An 18,971-nucleotide genomic window follows, 5' to 3' on the forward strand; every position below is an offset into this window, starting at 1 on the left:
AATTACTCTACAATCAAAAAGAATGAAATCGTGCCATTTGCAACTACGTGGATGGAACTAAAGGGTATTATACTAAGTGAAATCAGTCAGAGAAAGTCAAATATATGACTTTGTTCATATGAGGAATTTAAGATACAAAACAGATGAACATAAGGGAAGGGAAGCAAAAATAATATAGAAACAAGGAAGGGGACAAAACATAAGAGACTTAAATACAGAGAAAAAAATTGAGGGTTGCTGGAGGGGTCAGGCGTGTGGAGGATGGGCTAAATGCGTAAGGGGCATTAAGGAAGACACTTGTTGAAATGAGCACTAAGTGTTATACATTGGGGATGAATCACTGGAATCTTCTCCTTAAATCATTATTCTACTATATGCTAACTAACTTAGAAGTAAATGTAAAAATAAATTACAAATCAATTCATTAATCAAATCAAATTAATCATATTTAATTTAGTTTAATTTTAAAAATTACTGGGGTGAAATTCAAGAGTCCAAATTGTTTTTTCAACTTTATATAGATGTAATTGACAAGTAAAATTTGTAAGATTTTAAAGTGTATAAAGTTACATTTGATATATGTATACACTTGTGAAAGGAAGAATTCGAATTTTTAAGGAGCATTCCAAGCATCTAAGCTGTCAATACATGTCTACTAGCATGGCAGGACAGGGCTGGACAAAACAGGAGCCACCAGAATCCCCAGAAATGTCACATGATGCCTGAAGCACCTGCCTTCATGCACCCTAGGTGTGTAATACAAAGAATATCATCTACGTATGTCATGAAGTAGAAAAGAGTTGTAGAGTTCCTAATATTTCTAGACAACTATTAAATTAGTATTTGTAGGGCAGGTTCACAATGATCACTTTCAAAAAACTTTCACAGGTCAGCTTTGCGCAGTGGCAGTATCGTAGCCAGTGAGGTTTATCCGAGGCGTGATTATTGCTAATTGAAAAAACTTTCACAGGTCAATCTGATATACTTAAGAACCACTGCTTTTAAATAACAATTTTCAAAAATATAAAATAGCAACTCTCAACTTTTTAAGAACAAAAGTGCCTTTTTATAACACATATTTTACAGTGCCTCTTTTATTATCTTGAAGTGAAATTCAAATAATATAACCTGTCTAAATATAAAATTCAAAATAATCAATATAATAATTTGTGGAATGTGATACATTTAGCAATTTACTAAATGCAATACAAAAAATTGATTTTCAACATGTAAATGTTTAGGTTAGTCAGATGCTTGCCTGCACCTAAACACAGAATCACCCTGAAAGCAAAGCTTGAGTATAGACTAATGGGTATATTGAACTGATGACTGAATAGCAGTCTTGTGGGACATGATATTTTGAAGTGGTGAACAATTTTTAGTAAATTTCCAAACTAAATGAAGTAAAATCTTCCCTTGGTTCACATGGTAGTTATGGTCCAAAAAACTTCAGGGATATTTAAAACAATGCAAAAAGCATTTTGTCCAGATATCCTAAGTCCAGATCACTAGAAACATGTTTTTCTGCCTACATGAATGTAAGTGGGACACTCAAAGTCATGTAGCATGTGGAACAATTCTTTCTTGTGCAGTACTATCTCATGAATCACAAGATGCCTACTACCATCTCTGGTCCTACCCATTAAAGGTCTGTAGCCAACCCTCACCCCCAATTACCGTGACAATTAAAAACATCACAAATTCCCAAACCCACTGCTTTAAAATATAACCAAACTCCTCAAGCAATAAGAATAGAAGCAGTTTTATCAAGCTCGAATATTATTTTCCCTTGTGCTACCATCTTACATTATAGTAATTCCAGAATCTCTACCTGATTCCATGTATACAATGTTTTCCAAAGCAAATATTTGCATAAATATGAGCAAAACAAAATTGCTAATGCAATTCCACGCGAATGGACAATTATCACAAATATGAGAAAACTTCATGAATTCATGAATAAAAATTAAAGCATAATATTTTTAACAATCAAATCACATTTTCCTATTGACATTACATTTTAGTTTGAGAGATACTCTCTCATTTATCTGACTGGTCTTCAAATTGGGAATGGTTCCTAAGCCCTTCAGATTTGAACACCTGTAAAATAAATCCACTTCTGTAGTTCAAATATATTAATAAATCCTTTTAGTATTAAAATGGTTTATATGTAGCTCAAGTAATTACCTTTTTAAATATAGTAATTTTTTTTAAGTTTTTATTTAAATTCCAGTTATCATACAATGTAATACTGGTTTCAGGTATATAATACAGTGATTCAACACTTCCATACAACACCCGGTGCTCATCACAAGTGCACTCCTCAATCCCCATCACCTATTTCACCCACTCACCCTGACCTCCCCTCTGGTAATCAGCTTGTTCTCAAGAGTCTGTCTCTTGGTTTGCCTCTCTCTCTCTCTTTCTCTCTCTCTCTCTTTTCTTTACCTTTGCTCACTTGTTTTGTTTCTTAAATTCCACATATGAGTGACAACATACGGTATTTGTCTTTCTCCAACTGATTTATTTCACTTACCATAATACTCTCCAGCTCCATTTATGACACTGCAAATAGCAAAATTTCTATCTTTTTTAAGGCTGAGTAATATTCCATTACACACACACACACACACACACACACACACACACACACACACACACCATCTTCTTTATCCATTTATCACTCAAGGGACATTTGGTCTATTTCATAACTTGACTATCACAGATAATGCTGCTATAAACATAGGGATGCATGTATCCCTTTGAATTAGTATTTTTAACAAAGTAGTTCTTAAGCCTATGTAGGTATCATAATCTTCACCAAAGGAGCTACTTAAAAATTTACATATGCCTGAGTACCTTGCCCACATATTCTGACTGCACATGCCTGGAGAAGGTGGGACCCATGAGTCTTTATTCTTTTTAAAAGATCTACAGGTGATTCTCATGCTGGCAGGGGCAGATCTAGTTTTATGCCTCCTGAAACTTATACATTTTGGGGTGCTCTCTCTCTTTAAGAGAAAGAAGAAAAACTGCTATGTCTCTTAAGGCCTTGGAAAAGTCCTGTGCATAAACTTTGTATGACATACTCAATCATTATTGCAAAACATGGCTGAACATGTAGAGTCTTAACACTAGTACCATTTTGAAGCAAAGACCATAAGCCTAAAATGCCTACAAGCTTCAGGAGGAAACAAATGTAAAGCAGGCAAAGCAGCAGACAACACAGGAAGGGTGGTGACTGGCAAACCTGAACTCCTAAGGCGCCAGCTGCTATTTAGCATCAGTGCCCACTCAGTCTTGCAGTCTCTGATTGTTAACAGAAGGCTGAAATCTGGGTTTTTATATGAAATCTCCCAATTTTTAAAAGTTAGTTCAATTTTTAAATAAAACATTGGCTAAGCCAAATAAAACATGAGTGAAAGATGCCAGTATGTAACCTCTGCTTCATAAAATAAAAGGGAAAAAATACATTCTACCTAAAAAAGCAAAAGGAAACTTAAAATTAGATGGTTGATTTAAGGAAGATGAAGGGGAGGGTAGCCTGGCTGGCTCAGTCGGTTAAGCGTCCGACTTCGGCTCAGGTCACGATCTCACGGTTCGTGGGTTCGAGCCCCACATCGGGCTCTGTGCAGACAGCTAGCTCAGAGCCCGGAGCCTGTCTTCAGATTCTCTCTCCCTCTCTCTCTGACCCTCCCTTGCTCACACACTCTCTCTCTCTCAAAAATAAATAAATATATTAAGGAAGATGAAGGGGAATACTGCTAAAGGCATACCTTGTAAAAGCAATCTGTTCACCTGACAATAAAAAATTTTCTTCAAGGATCCATCTCAAGGACCTAAATTTACTCTAAAACATCCTAACAGCTCTCAAAGAGTTCTGTAAGTCAAGAAAAGACTACCTCTCTAATATAAAACACACAAAGGGAAAATTCTTAAAAATGAATTCTTAATAGCTATTAAATAAATTAAAATGTTTGACATCAATTACATTTGGTGCCTTAAGTTTACTGTGATAAAAGCTCTTTTCTATATCACTATGTTGTACAACTGAGACTAATGCAAAATTATGTGTCAACTATACCTCAATTAAAAAAAAAGCTCTCTTCTCCAATTGAGATGTACTGTTCTGAAGTTGACTGTATCCACTCTCAAAAAAAAAATCAAATTCTGCTCCTCAGCTTTTCAATAGCTGCTTTAAAAAAAAATACAATGAATATTGGTTCAAAAAAAAAATGGATCTCCTATGCAAAATTAAAATACTGTACAGAGAAGACAGTAGGAATAAACTTTTCAATATGCCCTCCAGATTGAATTCCACAACATTCCTTAGCTAAACACCAGGCAATTCTGATGAGGTAGCTGAGGATACCAGTATACAGTTCAGTGCGCACATATGTGGACCAAGTTGGGATAAAATTTAAGAAGCACTGAATTATCATATGCCATATACCAAAACTCTAGTGAAAGAGAAAGTTTATTGTCAACTTCTGGCCTACCTTGCCAAGCCAAAACAGACTATTAAAAACTACTATCAAGCACAGTCTGTGGGATAACTAAAATAACAGGACATCTGGACATCTGGCCAACTAAAGAAGGACCAAGGAATGGTAGGCTAGTCTAATATATACTTGTGTATACTGTAAAATCATTTCTCTGCTTTCCATCATGGGTAGGAAGGAAGCTGGGAAGTGGAAAGGAACAAGCAAACTAAATAAAATGTGCTAACGATAGGGGATTTACTAAAGGACTAAGCATAAAATTACAACCAACTTGTATCTGTGATGAAGGCATCAGAGATGTGTTGAAGACAAGAACAATAATACAACTGAAGACCCTAGAATTAGTAGATTTGTCATTAGTGACTTTGTATAATTGCAGTTTTCTACATCAACCTACATTTTTCCTAAAGTAATGTCTCCTATATGCTTATTTGGAGAAATGATTTAATTTCCCTCATTTTTCAAGAGACAATAAATATATTTCTAAGAAGGGTATGAGGCAGACACGAGTTGGAATCCCAGCCCTGTGGCTTATAGCATGTACAACCTGTGTTATACAGCTTTTCTGGATCCTGTGGCCAGATGTAAAGATTAGGATAGTAACATGAATAAGGTTAGGCTGCAATACTACTTTGTTTGCATCTTGCTCATCAGGAATTCTATGTATACGGGGCAGTGTCAACGCAAATAAATAAGATGTTCTACATTTACCTAGGACATACTATCACTAAGAGTTATTCAGCTTCTTTCTCACACCATAAGCAAAAAAAAAAAAACAAAACAAACAGAAAAATAACCTCAAAATGGATCACAGACCTAATCTAAGAGTCAGAACTATAAACTTAGAAAACAATACTAGCAGCAAATCTTCTTGACCTTGGATTAGGTACAAGCTTCTTAGATACCAAAAGCACAGGCAACAAAAGAACAGATAAACTAGACTTGATCAATATTTTAAAATTTTCCGTTGCAAATGATACTATCAAGAAAGTGAAGACAACTCACACAATAGGAGGAAATATTTGCAAACAATATTTCTGATAAGGGACCTGTATACAGAATATACAAAGAACTCTTAAAACCCAATCATAAAAAGATAAACCAATTAAAAACTAGGCAAAGGATCTAAATAGACATTCCCCCAAAGGAGATATAATTAAGCCAGTAAGCACATGAAAAGATGACTGACATCATTAGTCACTGAGGAAATGCAAAACAAAACCACAATGGGGTTCTACTTCACATCCACTAGCATAGTTATAATAAAAAGGTAATAATATATGAACAGACACTTCTCCAAAGAGGACATCCAGATGGCCAACAGACACATGAAATGATGCTCAGCGTCCCTCCTCATCAGGGAAATACAAATCAAAACCACACTGAGATACCACCTCACGCCAGTCAGAGTGGCTAAAATGAGCAAATCAGAGAACTCTAGATGCTGGCGAGGATGTGGAGAAACGGGCACCCTCCTACACTGTTGGTGGGAATGTAAACTGGTACAGCCCCTCTGGAAAACAGTGTGGAGGTTCCTCAGGAAACTAACAATAGAACTCCCCTATGACCCAGCAATAGCACTGCTAGGAATTTACCCAAGGGATACAGAAATGCTGAGGCATAGGAGCACATGTACCCCAATGTTCATAGCAGCACTCTCCACAATAGCTAAAACATGGAAAGAGCCTAAGTGTCCATCAACGGACGAATGGATCAAGAAGATGTGGTTTATTTATACCATGGAATACTACATGGCAATGAGAAACAATGAAATCTGGCCATGTGTGGCAACATGGATCGACCTTGAGGGTGTTATGCTGAGCGAAATAAGTCAGGCAGAGAAGGACAAATATCATGTTTGCACGTATAGGAGGATTAGGAGGAACTTAACGGAGGAACAAGGGGGAGAAGAAGGGGGGAAATGGTGGGGGAAAGGGAGAGAGGCAAACTATGAGAGACTCTTGAATGCTGACAAAAACTGAGGACTGATGGGTGTTGGGGGGAGGGAGGGATGGGCATGGAGAAGGGCACTTGTGGGGACGAGCACTGGGTGTTATGTGGAAACTAATCTGACAATAAACTATTTGTAAACAAAAAAAAAGAAATATACCATTCATATCTCAAAAAAAAAAAGGTAATAATAAGTGTTGGCAAGAATGTGGAGAAATTGGAACCCTTGTACACAGCTGATGGGAATACAAAATGGTACAACCACTGTGGAAAAATTTTAGAAGTTCCTCAAAAGGTTTAACATAGAATCACCATATGATCCAGCAATTCTGCTTCTGGTACATACCCAAGAGAAATGAAAATAAACATCCACCCAAAACCCTATACCCAAATGTTCATAAAACCATTATTCATAATGGCCCCAAAGTAAAAACAACCCAAATATCCATCAAATGAATAGATAAGTAAAATGTTACCTTTTCATATAACAGAATGTTCTGCAACTTTTTATTATGGAATGAAGTAGTGATACATGCTACAGCATGGATGAAAACAATATAATAAGTGAAAAAAAGCTAATCATAAAAGACCACATATTATATGATTTCAGTTACATTAAGTGTCTAGAATAAGTAAATCCATAGAGACAAAAATTAAATCAGTGATTGCTTACTCAAGTAGGAAGAGGGATACAGAGTGACTGCTAAGGTATAATAGTCTTTTCTTTTTAGGGTGATCGAAATACTCTAAATTAACTGTGGTGATACATGTACAACTCTGTGAACATACTAAAAACCACTGAAGTTTACACTTTAAATGGATTAATTATGTGGCATTATAATCTATATCTCAATAAGGCTATTACCAAGCAATACCACTTCTAAGTGGTATTCCAAAGGAAATGAAATAAGTATCTCAAGATATCTACACCCCCATGCTCACTACAATAGTCACTATAGCCAAAACATGGAAAGAACTTAACTGTTCATCAACAAGTAAACTGATAAAGAAAATGTGGTATATATAATGGAATATTGTTCAGCCATGAGAAGGAAAGAAATCTTCCACTTGCAACAACATGGACAGACTTTAACAGCATTATGCTAAATGAGGTTAAGTTAGACAGAGGCAAGTACCACATGATCTCACTTTTAAATGGAATCTAAAAATGTCAACACAAAGAAACAGAGTAGACTGGTGGTTACCAGGGGCTAAGGGGTGGAGAATGAGAAGATGTTGGTCAAAGGGTAAAAACTTCCAATCAAAGAATGAGTTCGTTGTGGGATGTAATGTACAACATGGTGATTATAGTTAACAATATGGTATCACATACTTGAAATGTGCTTAGAGAGTAGATCTTAAATGTGTTTACCACAAAAGGAAGGAAGGAGGGAGGGAGGGAGGGAGGAGAGAGAGAGAGAAAGAGAGAGAGAAAGAGAGAAAGAGAGAGAGAAAAAGAGAAAAAAAAAGAGAGAGAGAGAGAAAGAAAGAAAGAGAGAAAGAGAGAGAGAGAAAGAGAGAGAAAGAGAAAGAGAGAAAGAAAGAGAGAAAGAGAGAGAGAGAAAGAGAGAGAAAGAGAAAGAGAGAGAGAGAAAGAGAGAGAGAGAGAAAGAAAGAAAGAGAGAGAGAAAGAAAGAAAGAGAGAAAGAGAGAAAGAGGAAGAAAGAGGGCTCCTGGGCGGCTCAATCGGTTAAGTATCCGACTTCGGCTCAGGTCATGATCTCACGGTTCATGGGTTCAAGCCCCACATGGGGCTCTATGCTGACAGCTCAGAGCCTGGAGTCTTATTCAGATTCTGTGCCTCCCCCTCTCTCTGCCCCTCCCTCACTCATGCTCTGTCTCTCTCTGTCTCAAAAACAAACTATATAAAAATTTTTTTTTAAAGAAAGAAATAGTAACTGTGAGGTGATAGATGTGTTAACTAAACAATGCGGTAATCACTTATAATATATATATGTATCAAGTCATCACACTGGACATCTTAAACTTACACAATGGTATCTGCCAAATGTGTATCAATAAAACTAGAGGAAAAAGGGTTATTCACGTTTCTGGGTTACTATGATAGATAAGGACACAAGTTTGCCTCCTCTCCTTCTCTAAGTCCAATGAAAATGACCAATTTAAGGGGCACCTGGCTGGCTCAGTCAGTTCAGCATCCAACTCTTGGTTTCAGCTCAGGTCATGATCTCACAGCTTGTTGGCTCAAGCCCTGCACTGTGCTCTGCACTGACGGCATGGGCATGGGGCCTGCTTAAGATTCTCTCTCTCTTCCTCACTCTCTCTGCCCCTCTCCAACTCACTCGCACACCCTCTCACTCTCTCTCTCAAAAATAAATAAACCTTAAAAATAAATGACAAATTTCAAAACAAAATAAATTTGTTAACAATGCTTAGAAAAAGAAGAACATTATTAAGCCAGAGATTTTAATGAGTTTGTCAGACTAAAAAGAGATGGGGTTATAACCATAGACGAAATAAAGCAGAAATCACAACCAAGAACTAAAGCAGAAGGCTTTTATTACCCTAATGGTAAAACCACAGAGAAGCTAAAAGCCCAGGGATGACAGATGTCCATATCCAGAATGGGAAGCAAAACAGATGTCACTGTGATTAACTGAAGAATGACCTACGAAACAGCTTCCCATTTGTCCCTTCTTCCACCATCCTCCTGACCTACAAGCTTGTTGGCATCAAAGCAACTAGCCCACCCACGTACCCCTATACAAGTCCATAAATATCAGCTTACCAAGATTCTTCTCAGCCCTTTTCTATCAGCCCTCCCTCCTCCTCAAGGAAGAGGCCTATTGAGGATGCACTCCACACATACAGAGAAATTCTAGCTATCTATATTTGGAAACTCCTATGAATGGGGAAAAAAAAACAACTCCAACAGACATTTGAGGAAAAACAGTGGCTTCCAAGAGAAGTTCCAAGATTTATTTAATAAAATAGAACTGACCCTGGATGAAGTAGAAATTCCAGAAACAGAACGTAATCTTGGAAAAACTATTCTAATTAATTCTTTAGAGATTCAACATAATAATGCACACATGAAAGAACAGATTGCAGGGAAACCTGTGTCAGAGAATGGGAAAGAGCTTTCGAAGTTTTAAGTATAATTATCAAAGTGAAACTTTTATTAGAAAGCTTTTAATTAAATATTTTAAAGTAGGAGAGGGGCGCCTGGGTGGCTCAGTTGGTTAAGTGTCTGACTTTGGCTCAGGTCATGATCTTGCAGAGTTCGAGCCCCATATTGGGCTCTGTACTGACAGCTCAGAGCCTGGAGTCTGCGTCCAATTCTGTATTTCCCTCTTTCTCTGTCCCTTACCCACTTGTGCTCGGTCTCTCTCTCTCTCAAAAATAAATAAACATTTAAAAAATAATTTTAGGGGTGCCTGGGGGCTCACAGTCAGTTAAGCATCCAACTTCGGCTCAGGTCATGATCTCGTGGTCCATGAGTTCAAGCCCCGCATCGGGCTCTGTGCTGACAGCTCAAAGCCTAGAGCCTGCTTCAGATTCTGTGTCTCCGTCTTTCTCTGCTCCTCCCCCACTCACACTGTCTCTCTCAAAAGTAAATAAACATTAATTTTTTTAAAATTTTGTAAATAGAGAAAAATTAAGAGACATTGATGATTAATCAAATGCAAGTGAACCAACATCCACCTAGTAGCAATTTCAAAGTAAAAATCATTTAAAAAAAAAAGTGGAGAGGGAATAATCAAAAAATAATAGAACAAATTTTCTCAGAGCTACAGAAAGATATGACCAAAAGGGTTCAACAAGTACCATGCAGAAAATACAATGAAAGATTCATGCCTCCTGACATGTCAGAGGGCAGAGAGAAAGAGCAGGTGACAAAAAGGAACAAGCATCAGAGTGGCCATGGTACCAATGGATGCAACAGAAAGGAAAGCAGTAATATCAGACTTCTGAAAGTAAATAACCTGAACCTAGATTTTAATTCTGTGGAAAAAAGCAACAAAGCATAAACACAAAATAGTTATTTTCTGACATACAAAGCTTTAGGAATTTTACCAATTCCACAACCTTTCTAAAAGTATTACTAAAGGGTAAAGTATAGATTCCAGTCACANCTAATTAACAATACAATATAAAGAATTCTTTTAAAATCTAAGGAGAACAGCTGTATAAAAGCATAGGAAACTTTCGGCACAAATTATAACAAGTTTGTCAGAAGGTTCTAAGAAAGATGTGTTCCCGGTGATAATGAATTGCTTGTTACAAATAATCCAGTTAATGGGCAAGGGGCATTAAGGAGGACACTTGCTGGGATGAGCATGTAACTGATAAATCACTAAATTATATTCCTGAAAAGATTATTACACTTTATGTTAAATAACTTAGATTTAATTAAAATTAAAAGAGAGAGAAAGAGGTGAGAAGAAGCTTGTTTTCTTCTGAACATATTTGTACAAGAATCTGAGGGCTGGCATTACAGCAGCCATTTTGATACCATGAGAGGACTTGTCTTGGATGAATGCCAACAGGCTGCAGCTGGCAAAGGGAAGTGACGGGAATATCTACGTCCCTGTCGATACCTTGCACCACTGAAATAACTAAACTGGAAACTTCTACCTTTTAGCCCTTCTTTACATTGGATAATAAAGTTTTATCAATGTTTAAAAAATAATAAGAATCCAGTTAAACCTAGTGATAAAGTGAAGACATAACAATTGATCAGTAAATTATAACAATCTGCTGGCCCCTCCCCTCACTTTTTTCTCCTCTCTGCTCTGTTATCTCTGATCTTAGCTGTATCACCCACGAACAGCACGTTACAGACACAGGATCTGCTTCTGTTTCATATCAGGTCCAACTACACTGCCTGGACTCTACATTCTGTAAATGCTGGTGCTGGGTTTTAAATTTTTAGAGTCAACCTGTAGTAAAAACATAAAAGATTTTGTCCTAGTTTTAAAACAGAATGTAAACGCTATGAGCCTTGTAAAAGTAAAGGTGAGCCAGATGGAGGCTCAGCCTGAAGAAGGGCAGCTGGAGGGCAGATGCAGAGGCACTGCATTCTTATCTCACATCATGAGAGACTCTTTACAATCCATGGCTTAAGAAACACAGTTTCAAATATTAATATTTAAAAACCATAGATGGAACCAAGTAAACAATAAAAACACAACTTTTGGTATGGGCTGTGGATAAACTATAATATAAGCCAAATTCCTCATTTTTCCTATTACTGAATACTTCTTAAAGACTTAATACATTTTAAATAAACAAGAAATACAGATGTTTGCTTATTATCTATGAGGCAACTACAATAAAAGCTTCTTTAAAAAGGAAAAGGAAAAAAAGTAGAAGAAAAAAGCAATAATCAGTCAAGACAGCAATCACGACCACTGGGAAGAACTGGGAGAAAGAATGTCGTAGGATCCTCACTCAGAGGAGTGAAAAGTCAGGTTCACAGTTTGGAGAGAGAAAGACTTAGAGAACAGTGTTAACAATGCGCTCCTAAGAGAGGGAATGGAGAGTGATAAAGAACATGACTTTGTTTTTGGCCGTGTATAAGTTGGTAAAAATTATATTTTTCAGATTATACACACATATCACTTTGGTAATAAGAACTTAAAATTCCTATTTAAAATAAAAAAATAAATGCCTACATCTGGGGAAGTAAAAGCTATTTATGTCCATTTTCCTCTTTTAATTTGGTACAGTGTTTTGAGATGAACATTAATGTACCCAGAGAAGAATTCGAATTGGAATAATCTTTTTTTAAAAATGTTTATTTATTTTTGAGACAGAGAGAGACACAGAGTGAGCAGGGGAGGGATAGAAACAGAGGGAAACACAGAATTCGAAGTAGGCTTCAGGCTCTCAGCTGCTAGCCCAGAGCCCAGCATGGGGCTCAAACTCAGGAACCATGAGATCATGACCTGAGCTAAAGTTAGATGCTTACCCAACTAAGCCACCCAGGTGCCCCAGAACAATCTTTAAGCAGTTTGTTAAATGTCGATTTTAGTTCTGTTCAGTACTATACTCCCAAGACCTAGATCAATGTCTGCTCTAGAGTAACCACTCATATATTCAGTGAACAAGGAATAAACAAGAAAAGAAGAAACAACTATGTATTCTTGAATATGAAACTTACAAACAAACAAAAAATCAGAAGTAAACTTTACCAAAATGAGAACATGTTGCTCAGAATTAAGGAAGCTCTTTTCTCCCCCTTCTTTTCACTTCTCTACAGATAACATATGATAAGGATCAAAAAGGAGTTCATCGGTCCCCACCAAATGTAAACCTAAATATGTGCACTTAACCAAAGATTGTAGGGCTTTTTATTCCACTATCTATATTTTTTATCTTCTATAAAAGTTATATTTGTTTCTTGCTCAAATATGCAAGCCCCAGCTTCACACTTTCCCTTCATCATAATGGTTTATTTTCCTTCTTTTACCTTTTAAACAAACCAATTTTACAATTTCAGAATATTCTACAGTCTCTAGTTCTTTGGGGCTTGATTCCCTGTATGTCATGAATGTTGATTCCCCACCCTTCCATGGAAGCTCCTTTCTTTTTGCAATTTATACCATTTTATTGTGAGTTGATCAATATTATGGATTACTGATTTATTCATTTATATGGGGATTTTCTTTGTCCTGAGCTGTGAAACAATCCCTCAGAGTAGTTTTGCATTTACTCTGGCAATAATTTGTGGGGTTTCCCCAGGCTATGAAACGGAAAACTGAAGGAAACCTCATTCAAAATGGAGTAGGCAGGCCAGAAGGGGAGCTGTCCTGCTCAACCGCTGGTCAACTGCAGACTCCAGCATGAAGAGTGGTATTGTGCTTTCCCTATAGGAAGAAGCCTACTTTATGATTCCAGCAGCAAAAAGGAAGAATTTCTCCTTCGCCAGCAATAAGCTTAGCCAGTAATACCACAACTCAGCCAATGAGAAATTGTCACCACCCTAAACTCCTGCTTTCCTACAGTAGACTTTTGTTGAAAGCAGCCCCTCCCGTCCTCCTCTTTTTCTCTATGAAGTAATGTTCCTTTCCTTTGATCTTTGGACTTGCTTATGTTTTGCCATAGTTTGTGTGTCTCAAATTGCAATTCCTCTGCTATGAATAAACTGATTTTGCTAGTAAAATAACTGGCTCTTTTACTTTTAAGGTCAACAAGTCCAAAACCAGTTTTATGTCAATTTCTAGATATCATGGGAAGATAGATTTGAATCTCTGCCCCATCTGTGCTGCAGGCTTAGATTTCAGTTCCACATGAGTTGACTTTTTTCCCCACCCTCAGAGCTCTAGAAAATCAGTATATCAATCTCTTGCCGCCTTACCTCCTCCCTGACCTCCACCTCATTCTAAAGAATCTAAACTATGTACTTTGGGCAAGTTTGTTAATATTTCTGAAGCACATTTCTTTACCTACCTATCTTAAAAAGTTTCCAAATCAATGAAGAATACAGGATGAAAAAACAAAAAAAAAAAAACGTAGGAGTGAGATTTTGTCAATTTGTAAGAGTCATATAAGAAGTTGATTCCCCTTCTTAGAAGGCATCCCACAGGCCCCTTTACTTTCTCATGCACTTCTATAAATCACCTGTTATCCCTAAAAGTTGAAGAATAGAATTTTAATCTTCTTCAAAGATTTCTCAAACATTTCTTCCTTCTAGTTTTTGACCAAATCAGAGACTGATGTTGGCCATCTGATACTGTGTTATGAACACTTTAAAAAACATACTTTCCCAAATTGAAGACACCCTCCTGTTAAAGTGTACTTTATCTGACTAATTCAGAAAAGCCATACTGGTCATCTAAGCAGTAACCTAAGAAGAATGGTGGGGGAAGTAGGAAATCTGAAAGGCACTGTCACTCAACCGCTAATTAATACAGGCCTTATGGCCTCCTATGATACCTCTTTTTATCTCTTTGAAGTTCAATGCAGCTCCACACATATTCTAATAGCTGACTGGAATGGAAGTGGGGAACCTATCTCTAGTGGTTCACAGCCTCACTAAGTCACAGCACAACTGACCTCACACATAGCCCAGAGCCTCTCAACAATTACCAACTACTGCTCTAGCCCTTGAGAAACTCCTGAAAGCTGCAGCTCCCACGAGGTAGAGGGAACACAGAAATGAAGGAAGCATAGTCACCTCTTTCTTTTCACTATAGTGATGAACAGATAATGAGAATCTAGATCTTAATTCCAAGCCAAGGGATTCTTCCCACCATTCACATGTTCTCCTGTACCCCACCCAACACTCTAAGCCTTGTCACTGATTCAAAATCCCTGCAATAAGCTATAGTTTGCAAATAATCTTGACTTGTTTTCCCTAGAACCTCCCAACAACAACTCATATTAAGTCCCTGCTCAATGGCCAAGTCTGAGCCTGAGCAGTGACACTTTCCTTGGGCCTCACAAAGGTTCACAAACCAAGGGACATGACCTAATATGACTATGTCATTACTAGGGTACAACCCATCAGGTGATGCCTCTTGAATATCAATGGGTATGCATCCATTTCTCTAGCAGGCTGCTTCTGGAGCACCTAGGTTAAGTCGCTTATTTAATCTACCTTTTTTTAAATGGGGAAAAAAAAAACCTTTGCGGGAAGAGATATGTCTAACAAATTCAAATAGAAACGCTGTCCTATTCTCTCTACTACCTTAACTCTTCGGTCTTCTGAATTTGGGCAGTGTTTTGATGACAAATGACTAGTCTACGTAAAGAAACTTGAAGTGTTTTTGAAATGAAAAAAAAAAAGGCTGTAATTTCTCTGTAAAGGTATGAAAAGAATACTTTCCAAGTCAATATAAACTTGCATTTTACAACCTTCCTATGGTAAGCAATAGCTTCTGCTGCTCTGTTTCAATTCCCAGATCAATCCATCTTGATTTGCCACTTCCTCTCTGCACACCTGGATAAAATGCAAACTCTACCCTGCCTTAGGCCCAAATGATTTTGCCCCCCATTTAGACGATTACCTTTCTAGACTTATCTCTCACTGATATGCTTTATAAGCCAACCAGGCTAGTCTCTTTCTTGTCCCTCAAACAATTTTTATTTTCTACCACCATACCTTTGGTTCATTCCATTCCCTCAATCTGAAATGCCCTCCCCTTAATCAGAACACTAGTCATTCTTTATGAAAAAGTTCAACTTCTAACTCTCCATGAAGTCACACCTGAAAATGATCATTCCTCACCCCCCATCCCCGTCACTTACAGATATTTCTGCCTTATCAAAGAATAAGCTCCTAAAGGGAAAGAACTATGTCTTTACCTCTTTGCACCCTCACAGTGAGTGCCCAGTACAGATGACTACACCACCAAAGTGTTCTTTAAAAATATTTACTCAATAAATACATACATATCACATCTGCAGAATAACATCGCACCAGACATAAATACTAACCGTTTTTACCAAGGCAAATAAAAACAGGTTTAAAATGTCATTTTGATTTGTCTCAGGTATACAGGGAAAACAAGGAATAACCAAACTCACCCACCAAGTCAGAGATGCAGACATTTGAAAATGTCTCTTCATAGTAAAGTAAAAATAATTTATCAAAGAAAAAAAAAAAAAAAGCCTAATCACAAAATCACAGTGTGACATGCAAAGCCTATGCCAAGGAGTTTTAAATAGTCTTGGGTAAATCAGTATACCCTGTCTGAGAAATAGTGAATAAATGAGTAAGTGCCCCAAAACTCAAGCCCAGTATAGTTAAGTATTTATGCTGAATGATAAATAACAAATTGGGGCACTATAATAAAAGCAGAATGATTTTGGGGGCACCTGAGTGGCTCAGTCGGTTAGGCATCCAACTTCGACTCAGGTCATGATCTCATGATTTGTCAATTCTGGCCCCCTGTTGGGCTCTGTGCTGACAGCTTAGAGCCTGGAGCCTGCTTCAGATTGTGTCAGCCCCTCCCCCACTCACGCTCTGTCTCTCAAAAATAAACATTAAAAAAAAATTTTTTTAAAGCAGAATGATTTTAGTCTTAAGAGTCCTAGCTATTGGGGCGCCCGGGTGGCTTGGTTAAGCGTCCGACTTTCGCTTAGGTCATGATCTCGCGGTTCGTGGGTTCGAGCCCCGCGTCGGGCTCTGTGCTGACTGCCTGGAGCCTGTTTCAGTCTGTGACTCCCTCTCTCTCTGACCCTCCCCTGCTCACGCTCTCTCTCTCTCTCTCTCTCCTAGAAATGAATAAAAATATTTTTAAAAAAAAAGAGTCCTAGCTATTGATATTTCTAATAAATAATCATTATTAAGTAAAAGAAATTATTAAGTGGCAGCATATATACTACATTCTTGTTATCCCCAAATCTTATGGGAATCCATTACATAATACTATCTAATATGTAAGTCAAAAATGCAGTTATTATTTGATTTTTTCAACTAAACAACAGCTACATTAAGTCAGATACTTTGTCTACCCAAAACAAAAATCAGTGTCAGACAGTGACAGAATTAGGAAAGTCAGGACTATACTTCTAAATCTCAATTTCAAAGGTCAGGGATATGATGATTATGAAGATTATAATAAATAATAACATTAGCAAACACTTTATAACACTCATTATATGCCCAATGTGACTCTAAGATCTTTACATTCATCAATTTACTTAAAACCCCAAAAGAATTCTGAGACATGTGTAACTATCTTATTATTTATAACATGTATAGTCCCATTTTACAGATGAGAACACTAAGGCACAAACAGATTAGATAACTTACTCAAGATCATAGATCTCATAAGTTACAAGGCCAGAATTCAAACTTGGGAAGTCTAGCTTTAGAGCCCAGGCTCCTAACCAAAGGCAATATCCCTTTCATAGCTAATTCCCAAAACATACTCGTATCTCCTTTATCATGTACTGACTGAGTACTTCACCTCATTACTACCTTCCTACCTTTTTGAAACTTGTTCACTTTAATCATTCATCAAAGCAATCTTTTTAAGATATAAAAGTTAAAAATATAGGATACGATTCTTGTAGTTTGTACTGGGGTATTTCAAATCAGTTCTTGGTTGAAAAAATCTTAGCTTCTGACATTTGAAATCTCTGTACCACTTCATATCTGTTACCTGAAGGAGGAGGGTCGGGAAACACTTACTAGTATCTGGAGGTTTCTCTTCAGATATGCCAAATAAAAATTCATATTTGGCCTTGGCAACACTCTGGGAATGGGCTGATGCACTGTTAACCCAAACAAATGTCTCTGCCTGCAAAATTAAAACAAAAAAAAGATATCATTAAAAACATATAAAAATACATCATAAAACAAACCAACCACAAGAGAATGGTTAAAGAATAATGACATATCTTCTTGACAGAATATCATATGGCCATTAAAAGTGAAACATTAAAAATATAACAATAAAAATCAAAATACAAGATGATCACTGAAAGATCACAATTATATAGTAAAATAGAAATCTATAGGGGATTAAGAAATATATGAAAACTTTGGCTTGATGGAGGGGCAGAATTATGGTACAATATTTGTTAAAAAAAATTTTAATGTTTATTTATTTTTGAGAGAGACAGAAACAGAGTGCAAACAGGGGAGGGGTAGAAAAAGAGACACAGAATCCAAAGCAGGCTCCAGGCTCTGAGCTGTCAGCACAGAGCCCAAGGCAGGACCCAAACTCACAAACCCCAAGATCATGACCTGAGCCAAAGTCCTATGCTTAAGTGACCAGGTGTCCCTATTTTTTTAAACTGAAGTATAGTTGACATACAACATATCAGTTTCAGATATACAACATAGTGATACAAAACTCTCATCCTGAAAAGTATAGTTATCATCTTCTACCATACAAAGTTATTACAATATGATTGACTATATTCCCTGTACTGTATTTTTCATGCCCATGACTTATTTTATAATTAAGTTTGCACCTTAAGTTTGTATAATTAAGTTTATACCTCTTAATCTCTTTCACTTATTTAGCCCACCCTCCTGACCCCCAGCCCTCTAGCAACTACCAGTTTGTTCTCTGCATTTATGTTCTCTGCACTTATCTCTATTCTGGGTTTGTTTTTTGTTTGTAACTGATATTGTTTTTTTAGATTCTACTTATAAGTGAAATCATATGGTACTGTCTTTCTCTGCTTGACTTATTTTCCTTAACAGAATACCCCCTAGGTACCCATCCATAGTATCATAAATGGCATGCTTTCAGTCTTTTTTATGGCTGAGTACTATTCCATTTATACACACACACACACACACACACACACACACACACACACCATCATATTAATCCACTTATCTGTGGATGGGCACTTGGGTTGCTTCTGTATCTTGGATATTAGAAAAACACTTCAATACACAAAGGAGTGCATACATCTTTTCAAATTAGTGGGGTTTTCTTCTTCCAGAAGTAGAATTACTGGATCATATGGTACCTCTATTTTTAATTTTTTGAGGAATCGCCATTGTTGGGAGCCATTTCTGAACTCATAGGTTGAGAAAACTCCTTATGAGGTTAAGGTAAGTTGCACGGACTCTTACCCTATGGC

At 37.0% G+C, this 18,971-nt stretch overlaps 1 protein-coding gene and 1 non-coding gene across 2 annotated transcripts in view; one reads left to right on the top strand and one right to left on the bottom strand.

Annotated features, from left to right (window-relative positions):
* Nucleotides 1-18,971, bottom strand: part of PSD3 (pleckstrin and Sec7 domain containing 3) — a 593,010-nt gene that overhangs the window by 437,846 nt on the left and 136,193 nt on the right. Inside the window, exon 2 of the mRNA XM_077773127.1 lies at nt 17,560-17,668. Coding sequence (XP_077629253.1) covers nt 17,560-17,668 — 109 coding nt within the window. The remainder of the gene's footprint in view (nt 1-17,559; nt 17,669-18,971) is intronic.
* On the top strand, nt 892-1,031 carry LOC144239134 (U4 spliceosomal RNA). The gene has a single exon (XR_013337323.1). It is a non-coding gene; the product is annotated as a U4 spliceosomal RNA (small nuclear RNA).

The sequence above is a fragment of the Crocuta crocuta genome, unplaced genomic scaffold (assembly GCF_008692635.1).
Source record: "Crocuta crocuta isolate KB4526 unplaced genomic scaffold, BGI_CrCroc_1.0 scaffold177, whole genome shotgun sequence".
In the NCBI taxonomy this organism is placed as follows: Eukaryota; Metazoa; Chordata; class Mammalia; order Carnivora; family Hyaenidae; genus Crocuta; species Crocuta crocuta.